The following is a 12,372-nucleotide window of genomic DNA, read 5'->3' as shown; positions in this document are numbered from 1 at the left end:
TTTGTCAACTGAAATGTGTTAATTTTTGATTTATCCGCACCCAGGAGCATGGGGTGCTTTTGGGGCAGAAAGGAGCGGAAGATCAAAGGTCTAAGTAAAGCATTTCTGTGGAAATGAGCTGATAGCCTGGTCTCAGTGACTCGGGGCAGTGAAAGCAGAGGATTAGTTCTTTGGCAGCTGTTTAGGTACAGTAAATAGCTCTGGACAGGTGAGATTTCGTAGGGAAGAGCTTTGTGTGTTTATGTTCTCAAGAGGAAAATGTAAACTCCTGGGACTGAGGATCCAGGTGTGGCACAGGGGCCTCCCTATGGGACAGGGAACACTATTTGCACAGAAAGTTTTGAGAGAGATCATTTCAAATATATTCTTATTGATAAAATATCTTGGCTTGCTGTAGTCCCTGGTGACATAATCATTCACAGAGCATGAAAAGCATCCAATAGGCTTCTTCAATTTATTTTTTCATGTTAATTTATTATGAAAAGCAAATTGATACGTCTTATTAAAATCAGGTTTTAATGAGGTGAAGCTGCTTTGTGTTTGAGTGGGAGTTCACATTCAGAAAAGATGGGATGAATTGATGTCTTAATGTATTTTAAAAACCTAATACTTCCATTTTTATCTCTGTTGGAAGCAATTATACATTTATACCAGGCTGACTTGATTTTCTTTCATCAAGGTACTTAGTCACTATGTAAGTAGACCCAAAGTCTTTTATGTTGTAACTTACAGATTTTTATTAATGCTCCCCCACAATAACAACAACAACAATTGTTTAAGATTTGATAATTTGGCATTTTTCAACCCTTTAGGTTTGGGGTGAATTAGATCAGATTCTTTATAAATCTTTTAGTTTTGGCATCAGCTCCAGGAAACTCAGAGGCGTCTCCTCTGCTGGTGCCATTTACATCTTCTCTTCAAACTCTCTGACCTCAGAGGAGACAACCTTGCCATCAACCACCTCCTCAACTATTGTCTTGATCTTCTTAAGTTTACTTGATTCTGTTAAGGAAATTGAAAAGAGAATTAATTAAATGCAATGTACATTAACAGAATAATGCTGCTGCAGTAGTAGAAGTTGATGAGGAAATAGCAAAAAGCATCTTCAACCCACAGGTACTTGAGGTAAACTTTTGCAGTGTGCAGGGTGTGGCTTCTCCTCTTTTGGAGATTGAGTATGTTGCCCATAGACTGTAGTGGACACCGGGTTCAATAACTCTCTACCAATCTTGATAGCTTTGCTTCAGTTTAGCACAGACTTGTAGACCTAAAGCCTTGGGATAGACTTACACCAAATTGGAAATTTTTGCTATGAAACTGGGTATGTAATGAGGGAGCCTCAGTCTCCCTGTGCCGCTAGTAGGGAGAAACGAATGCTTCTGCAGTTCTCCAGAGGGGAATTCAGTAACTCTCTGTTGTTCTCTTGGCTGTGTGAGGACTCACAGAATCACAGAATGGGTAAGGTGGGTCTGTGGATTTACACTGGGCACCAGAATTGTATCTATAAACCCAGGTTTTATAGTTCCTATAGGGTAACCATACAGCTGATTGCTTTCTTGGTGTGAGATCCCACTGGATGATTATTTGCTCTGAAGCTGTTGTTTTACATCAGGCTAATCATACCATAACATTTCAACAGGCAACCATCAAAACAGAAAGAAGTTGGTGGGACATACCTTTTTCAAGCTCTTCTATTGATGCTATTGGTTCTAAATTCCTGTTCAAATTATAAATTAGAAAATGTAAATATATGGCAACTCATGTATTGAAGAAACATCCTTGTGCATTTCCTGTGTGTTTGATCAGGACAGCTAATCCCCTTTCATCAAGACATTTAACCAGGAGATAACTCAGTAGAACGAGTTCTCTCAGTTAAAGTGAAACTTGCTAAGCATAAGCTGTAGCTGCAGTTAATCTGCAGACTTATCTCTGCAATGCCAGGACTTCATCCTACGCAGGTACACCCGATCTAGTTCCTGAGCCAGAACAGCTGAACAGGTAGAATCTGGGGGGAAGTTCCACTCTCTGCTTAACCCACACGGACAAGTTGATCCAAAACTGCATTACTGATGTTCCTGGCATGTGAACATCTGCCCAACTCCCCAGCTCACAGAGTGACAGTCTGTAGGCTGGGAGAGCCCACCTCAAAATTCCACAGCAGCTTCAGCAGCCCAGCCTGAACGGCAGCCTGCTCTGATTCTCTGGCTCAGAACTGGGCAACAGACTTCCCCACCCCAAAGCAGTTGGAGAGAGGCAGATTTGACACAAAAACCAAACCAACATGCAAAGCCATGTGTATGCTCACCTGCTTTCCTCTCCCTCCAGCAGCCGGCGGTACGTGGCAATCTCCATCTCCAAGCGAGTCTTGATATCCAGCAGGGTGCTGTACTCATTGTTCTGAGCCTCCATGTCAGCTCGGAGCTGCCTCAGCTGAGCCTCCAGACTGGAAATTGCTCCCTGTATCTGGGCGAGTTGATAACTGTACCGTGCTTCTGTTTCAGCCACAGAGCCTTCCAGGGTCTCTTTCTATAGTCCATGGGAAGAACAGAGACATGTCATTCAGAAGATACATTTTTCTGTTAAAATAACATTTTGATTGTAAAGCCCCTCATTCCTCTATTTATCTGTGTAACTCTCTGCTATCCACAGTCCTTATTTTGCTTTTTGTTATTTACCATGGTCAGCAGGGACTGTAATTCCAGCTCCAGGCTCTGGAAGACCTGCCTCCGTTCCATGATCTCTTTCCTTTGGACCCCCAGCCGTTCAACATTGAGGGCAACTTCCTGGTTCAGTTCTGCTGTCTGGAATGAGGAATGGAGGGACTGTGAACTGCAGCCAGGCATGACCGAGGTTCTTGCTGATATTTAAGCAGTTGACTTTACCTGCTTTTCAAAATGTTCTTTGGCTTCTTGGCGGTTCTTTTCTGCCATTTCTTCATATTGCTTTCTCATGTTTTCCATAATAGCTGCGAGATCAATGCCGGGAGCAGCATCTACTGCCACGTTCACGGAGCCACTCGCCTCTTTGCGCAGCCTGTCACGGTCCTGCAGCATGGGGACTGTGTTAGCATCAGCTGCAGGGAGCTGTCACTCCTGGGCATTGGACACAAACTCAACATCTACACACACAGGACTAATCCTTAATAGTACCTCGGGGCAGGACAACTTAATCACCTTGTAAATACTGTTTAGTGCACCTCATCTTAGAACAGTTTACTTACTTTATAGCAATAAATGCTATATCATAGATAAATGTATTCTAAGAATTATTTCCTCACAACCGGACCCATGGAATGAGGGCAGAAGTCATGGCTCCCATTTGTGTACTTTTTGGGGTAGCAATTCCTAAACTAAATATTATTCTTAGAGCAAACCTTCCCTCATTCATTTCTGGAATGGAGGAATGTTCAGCCTTTGACCCCTGACAGCTTAGATGTCCCTTAATGCCACACACAGTTATGCTGCTTCCAGGAAGGACAGAAGTGCTTCCTAGCGAGGCTGTTTGTGTTTGCCACTCAGAACCCCTCTCCCTGGCAGTGCTCAGCTGCTCTCACCTCCTCATGGTTCTTCCTAAGGAAAACGAGTTCCTCAGTTATATTCTCAATCTGGGACTCCAGGTCAGATTTCGTCAGAGTCAGGTCGTCACGGACACGGAGCAGTCCGGTGATGTCGCTCTCCACACTCTGCTTGAGCAGGTGTTCGTTCTCAAACCTGTCCAATAAGGTGCCTTTTGTCATCATTGGAATGCAACAGTTTGGTGTAAATGTTAGAATCAGTAATTACGACTGTCATTGTGAAATTTTCATTAAACTGAAATTGAAAAATGTTCACTTCTTGGCACAGATTCCAATAAGTGAAAGCTTTCCTAAATAAGAGGAGCATGAAAGAGAATAAATACAAAATCATGGAACTTACTTCAGCCTAAAGTCATCAGCAGCCAGCTTGGCATTGTCGATCTGCAGGACAAGCCCGGCATTTTCCATCTGGGCAGCAGAAATCTAAAGGGAATGGTGGACAAGCAATGAAAGTTTGCACTCAAGAAAGCCACATTCAATCCTTTCCTGGGAATGAATACTGTAAATGGGCTTCATCCTGCTTCACTCAGCTGTTTGTTAGCTGGGTTTAAAGCTAAGTTCCATCTGAAGTGCATGAAAGGAGTTAGGGATGTTCAAAAGGGAAATTGTCCTGTCACAACATAAGAGTATTGAATAGTTGGGATGAACTGCTCTCTGAAGGAATCTGCTTTAAAATGCTGGGAAGTAGAACTGATAAAAAATAACAGAGGAAAGATTGAAGGAAATTCTGGAAACATGATTTGACAAATATGTCAGCTGATTGCTGGGAATATTTCATTGTTTCTGGTGGTAATTTACTATTTTAAGTAGTGATCTTTAATTTTTTTCTGAGCATTTGTCCTTCTTTTCTAAACACCAACTTTGGAATAGACTGTTACTAAACTATATTTAAATACATAGATTACCATTAGTACTTTCTCTAATTAAAGCCACCTAAGGCAAATATCATAGAACTAGTTAATTTTGAGTCAAAGATTTTTCAGGTATGAGATTACTTACCGCTGCAAGCATATATCTGGTATTACAAGTGATGTAAAATCTGTCACTAATTTGTAGATGATCAAAATTGAACTTTTTTTTTCCTCAGCTGGGCCAGTTACAGTTTAGAAAAGTACATTTTCTACAGCAGATTATTCTCTCTCTCACTGATAATTGCATTTCCTATATTTATAGAGGGCTCTACGATCTCTTTATTATATACTAATTATTACCTTATTTCGGAGTTCTTCAATCGTTTTGAAGTAGGAGCTGTAGTCCTGCCCTGCGCTTTTGGTGTTCTTCTCATACCACTCCTTGATCTGCATCTCGATCAGGGAGTTTGACTTCTCCAGTGAGCGCACCCTCTCCAGGTACGCAGCCAAACGATCGTTCAGGTTTTGCATAGTTGATTTTTCATTGCCAGCGAGCAGCACATCGCTACCAGTGATGCTGAGCTGGGAGCTCCCTCCGAGGCCTTGGCCAGAGCTGATGCTGGTCGATATGCGGGTGCCATAGCCCCCAGCTCCCCCGTAGACACTGGGTGCCTGGATCTTCTGGATGGACATTTTCCTGGAGGTCAGACTACTGACACTGGGTGCCGAGGACTGGAGATGGCTGCTCGTACCCCACTGGATGCTGCGGGTGGAGAATGCCATTTGTGCTCTTTGTCTTCTGGACTGAAGCAGGTAAAGCAGCACAGATAGAGACGGCAGCGAGGAGCTGAGTGTGCACTGTGCACCTTTATACCAGGTCCAAGAGGAAGCACAGTGGCTGGAAACCCCACCTCTGTTGACGCAGAATTTCACTGGTATCAGCACAAAGAGCACACAGGATATTGCCCCCCCCTCCCCATAATTTAAAGGGGTTTTCATCTGTTCGTCTGTGTTTGAGGAACACTCCCTGGATAGTTTGCTTGCTTTGTTATTTTGTATAACAGATAAACAAAAAATGATCTGTTGAATCATTTATAACCATGTACCTGCAGACAATCCTCTTGGTAGCCCTTTGGAACAAATGAGTGGGTTCTTAGCCCCCTATGCAGTGCATTAATTTAAAATGAGAGTTGCCTCTTGTATGTGACAAGAGACTTAAAATATTTATATTTCTGTTGAGTAAGCAATAACTTGGGCCTCAGAACGGTCTAGAACAGTGTATAAATTATTAGAAAGGAGGCAGATGTACTACCATGTGAATCATTTTGTAGTAAGCACAAACCAACATCTACACTGCCAGTGGAGAGTGGAGGCTGTTGCCATCAGCTTGGATTGGATATGCATTTGTCTGGTATTAGAAAACCCTTGCAAGTGGAATTCGAGCTTTCAGTACAGCTGAGACTAAGTGGGAAGGGTATTTCTTTGCCCTTAAGTGAGGTAGGAGGAATGAGAATATTGGAAACCTTCACACCCCCCTGTGTCTCACATGTGAGATGTTGAAGTCTGAGTGGCAGGAAGCGTTGCGTTCCAGCTTCCAGCAGAACAAGCCTCCAGCCCTCCTGCGGGGCTGAAGTTGAAGCAAAACAAGTTTCCCTCCTGCCTCATCAGTATTCCAGAGACCACCAGCTAACAAGTGCCATGCTGGAGGGGTCTGTCCCCAACCCAGGGGCTCAGGTCATTAACAGGAAACCAGCTGCCTTTGCATGGCATGAAGAAACCCAACAGCCCTACTGCTGATCGTGCAGAGGCTCCTGAGCTGACTGTGCTGTACACTTGATACAGAAAGTGCATGGAGAATTTGGAAAGCAAGGAGAGAACCCGATTGCTGAGGGGTTGTTAGTGCTGCAGGAGAGCAGGTGGCAGGTGAGTGTCGGGACAGTGTGGAGGTGCAGCTTCTGGGGCATTGCACTGACAGTGCTTATGTGTGTTACTGATACTGTCAGGTAGAACAATGAGCACATATGGCTTGTGTTAGTGAGAGCAGCTGCTGTATGTACTGATCTCCCAGCCTTGGGGCAAAGAAATTGGTGAGACACTGAGCTTTGAAGGCATTGAACTGTGTATTGGAGGCACCTTCAGGTTTCTGAGAGCACCCAACCCAGAATATTAGGGAATCAGTACTGCCAAGTTTTTTCAGTTACTGTGCTAGGGATTAGTCTAACTGGTCTTGGCTCAAGTCAGAGAGTTAAACTGTTGTATTTGGCTATTCTGGAAACACAGCTTCCAAACCAAAGCAATCAGTGTGCAGGGCAGGATTTTTTTTCTAGGAGGATGCTGTGGTGTGTCTTTGGACCTTGAACTTCTTTGGGTGTAACTTGTAATAAAAAAGTCTTTATGAGATGTGAAACCAAAGTACACTGGCCATGACATTTAGTGTGTCATTACAGAGACTCAAGGTATGTTGTCTTTTGTCCATTGAAATTATTCCGGCTGAGTAAGAATTACACATTTTAGTAGAGCAGAGCTTACACCTTTAGAATGTAAGAGAAGTACAGAAGAGATCTTGCTGTTCTTACATCCCTTGGCCCTGTATCTGACTGCCTAGATCTCTGCAGGATTCCGTGGCAGTCTACTTAAGAGCAAACATTCCGCATTGTCTTCTCAGTATTTACTAAAATTAGTTTTCATGTTACCTTGGTGATATTTTTTCTAAACATCGTTTGGAGGTTCTATTTTTTCATTTAGTGAGTAAATGAAAAAAGAAGTCAGCGATCTGAATTAAAGTGAGCATCAGTCTTAGGTCACACATTATGGCTGTGCTGCTTTTGTTCAAGCTGAACCTCCAGCAATTATTTTCTTCTACACTGTTAAGCAGAAGTGTCTGAGATGTATGCAAGGGGAAGCACCAAGCAATGGCATCGTGCAAACCTGATGTGAAAAGATATAAGGCTGAATTTTCTTAGTGTTCTTTTTGTTCTTATCCCTAAATTGTTTACTGACAATTTTTCTGGTCTTATTTTATATATGCTTCTATACCCTCCAAAAAGCTAGAATATTTGCTAGGATCAAGATAGGTTCACACCAGAGGTGAGGTTTTCTCCTGGTTTTGGTTCAGTACACTTTTTTCCATGAAACATATCTTGACTGGTTGTGTCAATCACTGGAAACTGCCAGAGGGAGCCCTGAAACTGGAGCCATGGCAGTGAGGGGAGGGCGAGGCCCCAGACAGGCTGGAGGGCAAGGGGCTTCTCAAGGCGTAAGTTGGGAGTGGCCTTGGCCTCCTCCACCCCTGGACTATGCCCAGAAATTATCTGCAAGAACATGGGCTGCCTCATTTTTATTTATTTTTTAATTTTATTGGTTGTAAGAATAAGTTATCCAAATAGATACTGGGCAACCTAAAAATCTCTTGTCCAGTACTGCAGTTTTGGTCAGCATGGAAAAAGTGCTGTAACAGTTTGCTGGTGCTTTAGCTCAGCAGAGCAGTTTCAGCTCCAGATTTAGTTGTGGGAGCTGTAGAGCACAGTCTGTGGATTCACAGGTAACACTTCCCTTCAGTGACGTGCTCAGTCAGAGGGGAATGGCTGTAGACATAATAAAACATTTATAGCAACACTTACGAATTGTTTGATTTCATGAAGAAATGTCACCTGTGTGGCAGAAGTTTAATGTGCATTAGAGGGCCACGGAGATAAGTCCTGCAGGGCTCTGATAATGTGGATACCATTCCATCTGACTCACCTGTGCTAACCAGCCATGGGCAACCAGTCTGGAGCGTTCAAGGAAAAAGACACACCCAGCTGTGGGTCTGTATTTCTGCTGCCTTTAGGTGGAACAGATGCTTTTCTTTTGGCTGACATAGAGACTGAAATAAAGCAAAGTCTTTTAGCAGTCTGTAGAGATGATCCATTCTAGGAGTGAAATCCAACACCCTTTTGTTGGTCCCTGTGTTTGGGTTTAGCATCATTACAGTTTGATTTGGAAAGATCAGCACTACAGTCCTGAAAAGATGTCTGCTGTGCAAAGTGCATTCAAGAGAGATGCATTCAGTGTTCAATGTTCCAGCCATATTCCAGTATTCAGTATTTCTGGGTCTGAGATGTTCCCCTCCTTCTCTTCTTAACTACCTTTGCACCTCCTGTTAATGCCAATGCCTGTGAAGCCTGCTCTCTCCAAGGAGCAAAGCCAAGTGCTTTATGCTTTGCTGAATGGGATCAGAGGAGAGAAAGTTCTGGATGATGTCACCAACTCATCTGGATTCACCTAAGCCCTGAACATTTGCAGCTCAAGATCTTACACTGTCTGCCTCACATATTTTTTTCCCTCATTTCCCTCTCCTTTTTATCTTTTGTCCAATGAAAATATCTCTGTCATCAAACCACTGCACCTTATTTCTTTCTGCTTGGAGCTTTGACCAGAGGGGTAAGTTAAAACATTACTTTACATATTTATGGTACTTAGAGAGGTGCTCCAGCTCCTGGAGTGCATAAGGCAGTGTGTGGGTTCCATCCCTCCCCAGCCACAGGTGGAAAATGAAAGTCAGGAGCTGCCTTTCCTGTCTCAGCTGCTCTCCTAGAACAGAATCAGATCTCAGTGCCAACAAAAACAGCTCCAGGCCACACAAACGAACCTTCTCTTTTTTATCCCCCAAAAGTGCCATTAAGATCAGCTTTAACAAGGACTGCTGGCAGATCTCTCTCTCTCTTGGAAAAACCCTGTGCAACTGAAGTGTCAGGGAAATGAGGAAACCAGTGAACTGGAGAGAATTTCAGCTTACTGACTCAGGTCCATAATGCTGGAGTAGTTCAGTATCTATGAAAAGTATTTCATATTTATATGATTCAGGAGGCAAATACAATTTCCATGGCCGTATGCAAATATAAGCACACACTGATCGTACACCATAAAAGATATGTACAAACACACTGTATTGCATATGTTCACATCTGTGTAGATTTTTTTATTAATTAAAAAAAAATCCTTGTGGTTTCGGGAATCTCACTTGTGCCACACTTGGAGCCCCCAAATCAGAAGAAAAACTCAATTTCCCCCCAGGGTATGATTGCATTCAAAATGCCAGGAGGTGCTTGGGTAGAGGCACAGCTGCAGCTTCTTGTTTGGGGACCACTCTGGAATATCATCCTTTAGTGCATTCCAGCGATCCCACGGCATCCCCACTCCAGGGGTTTGTACAACCAGGAGCAAGCTATCAGCTGCTTGGAAGCCAAAATACCATCCCAGCGTCCAGATCTGTGTCAGGAAAGCAGGTACTAAAAAAGCAAAATAAAGGAAACAGGCCGAAAATCCGTCTCCATACTCCCCTGGAGAAAGTCTGGCACTGTTAGTAACGTACATTGCACAAATACTGCAGCAGAAATTTCCAGTTAGAAGTTGTTCCCCAGCCTCAGGAGCCCCAGAGGAGCGGCAGGAGCGGGGACAGGCTCCGTGCGGATCTACCTGCTTGTCACTAGAGGCCACCACCGGCCTTCGGAACGGAGCTGCCTCCAGCCCTCCCTGTGCTGTGCACCGCGGGAGAATACGTGCAGAACTTGAGCAAGGGGAAAAAGCCTCACGGATTACATAACGAGATTTCTCATATTATCCACTTTCCTGGGCCTATATCCACAGGACATTTCGTTGCATCGCTCTTCTCGCCAAACGTTTAGAGGAATATTTCTTTTCAGAGCCACCAGCCGTAATTAAGGAGTTCAGTGCTGTGTATGGAGTGGGTTTGGAAGCAGTGGCAAGAAGAATGGGCTATCTTTCTAAATTCTGACATCTGAGTCTTTGAGGACAGAGAGTGTTCATTATCCCTTTGAATTACATCCTTTTTTATGACTGATGCTTGAGTATCTCAATTTTTAGGCAGCGATAGGCTGTAGACATTAAAGAAAAAGCTGCTTTAGTTGTGTTTTTATTGTTTTTGTTCTGCACAGAAGCAATGTTATTTCCAGTGGATCCATTCTTAGACTGTCTTGAGATTGTTTCTCGTGAGACTAACCTGAAAGCAGAGCCTGGGCGCTGGAGCGGCTTTCAAAAATTAGTCATTTGTCTTACTAATAAGACATAAAAATGTGTTTTCTTTCCTGCACTGGTAACTTTACGATCACAATTTCTGTCTGCTTGAAGCAACGTTATAGATTTCCTGCTTTGAAATTGTTCTGGCAAGAGTCACTCCCAGTTTTTTGTTTGATGCATTTGATGTTTTATTTTCTCATATGTTGGTTTGGGGATGCAGAGCTGCACCAAAGCCAGTATTTCTCTAAAGGCAGCACACCTTTAACTTCTGTTCTAAGGAAGAACTGTAGTTTATAGCTACTTCAGCCTGTTTGTTTCTCCTTTTCTCTGCCTGCTCCAGCTAATTATGCCTCTTAATTGAAATATATTTTTCCAAATTATATTCCTCATTTTTGTTGCTTTCTATAGAGCCTAATTACAGCCCGTCACATCGACTCCTTTGGACTTGTCCTTAGGACATTGGAAAGCCAAAAAATTTACCCCCGAAGTCTATATAGGTATTGAAAGTGTCTTCACCACTGCTGGTATTATGATTTTATGCCTTTAAGCTTCTGATGCATATTCAGACATTCAAAAAGCAAATGAACATGTCCAGAAGAAGCAGCCCTGCACCTGCCTCACCATTAGGTCATGTCTCGGAGTGGGGGCTCCTGCCATAGGGACACTCCAAACTGTTGGACATTGATGCTTCTGCTTCACTGAATATTTTTGCAGATAATTGGTTTGTGCCAGCCCTAGGCCTGGGGCTCAAGTAGGTCATTTCAGTATAGTCACACAATTAAAGATATCATAAAAGTACAGTTTGAAAAGAATCAAAAATTTTACAGAGGGAGGAATGATGAGGAAACAACACATGGTAAAACTTTAGTTGTGATTTCACCAAGCCAAACGTCCAGGTAGAGTCAATAATTAACATGCTTTTGCTGTATAACGCAGGACTTAGGGGGACAGGGGGTGCAGCCTCTCCGGCATTATTCTTTCCTTGCTTCCCTGTTTATAGATTCTTCCTTTTTCTAAATGATTCATACGCAGGAACAGGCATCTCCTAGCAAAACTTTAGAAACCTTTATAGGTCAGGGTGTGGACATTGTGAAATGTTTTACCGGCTCTTCTACCTATTCTCTCTGCTTCAATAATCCGTAGAACCAGTGGGTTTAGCAGTGCTATAAAGACAAGATTTCTTTTCTTCTCTTTCTGAAGTGACTTTGTTAATTTTGCATCTGCATTAACCAGGAAAGCAGAAAGCAAAAATTTTCATTCTACAGATGTGGCTGTTGATAAATAAGGCTGAACCCCAGCAGTGTGGGGCCAGCTCCCCAGAAGAATGTGTGATTAATAGCACAAACCATGACTGCATTACCTCATCGCACACTTCTTCCAGGGGATCAACACTTCACTTACCAAAGCTGCCTATTGTAATACACCTTAATAAGTTTTAACATTTCTACAAGTGAAATGAGCTGTGACTCATGCCCAGGCTGGAGTGCAGTCAAGGCTCTTGGAAATCATGCTGAGGATTATTCTGTGCAGGACTGCCTTAAATGGCAGGTGAAACTGCAAGGAGCCAGTTGTGAACGCTGATGGTTTCAGCCTCCTTTTATAGGCCAGTTCCTGTATCTTGTTGGTTTGAAGAGGTATTGTTGCATCATTCACTTATACTGAGAAGTGCTGTTCTTTCCTGCTGATGTTTCTTTGCTATCCTTTTCCATTTATGGGAAATAGAATTTATTCACTTGGAGGGTGTTGTTTTTAATAATGCTTCATATTTTTCAAATTGCACTTTCTTTGTGCCTGGGTCCATCACTTTCTTGGTGTCGAAATGGCACTTGTGTGTGTATGGAATACTGAAGGAGAACAAATACCAGCTGGCAGAGTTCAATCAGTTTCAATACAATGAATTAATAAAGTCATTTTTCAAGCCATACATCA

The 12,372-nt window shown here is 43.0% G+C and overlaps 1 protein-coding gene across 1 annotated transcript; it reads right to left on the bottom strand.

Annotated features, from left to right (window-relative positions):
* Positions 1-466: 466 nt before the first annotated feature.
* LOC121664555 (keratin, type I cytoskeletal 20-like) lies at positions 467-5,329 on the bottom strand. The gene is made up of 8 exons (XM_042027921.1): positions 4,786-5,329; positions 3,915-3,997; positions 3,554-3,710; positions 2,883-3,044; positions 2,676-2,801; positions 2,306-2,526; positions 1,677-1,717; positions 467-1,002 (listed from the first exon to the last, which is right to left on the bottom strand). Exons 1-8 carry the CDS (start codon positions 5,206-5,208, stop codon positions 905-907), a joined length of 1,311 nt encoding a protein of 436 aa, XP_041883855.1. The 5' UTR covers positions 5,209-5,329; the 3' UTR covers positions 467-904.
* Between the last annotated feature and the right edge of the window lie 7,043 nt (positions 5,330-12,372).

The sequence above is a fragment of the Corvus kubaryi genome, unplaced genomic scaffold (assembly GCF_017639235.1).
Source record: "Corvus kubaryi isolate FWS band 111438036 unplaced genomic scaffold, C.kubaryi_AGA036_p1.0 37301, whole genome shotgun sequence".
NCBI lineage: Eukaryota > Metazoa > Chordata > Aves > Passeriformes > Corvidae > Corvus > Corvus kubaryi.
This window is presented reverse-complemented; position numbering and strand designations above follow the sequence as displayed.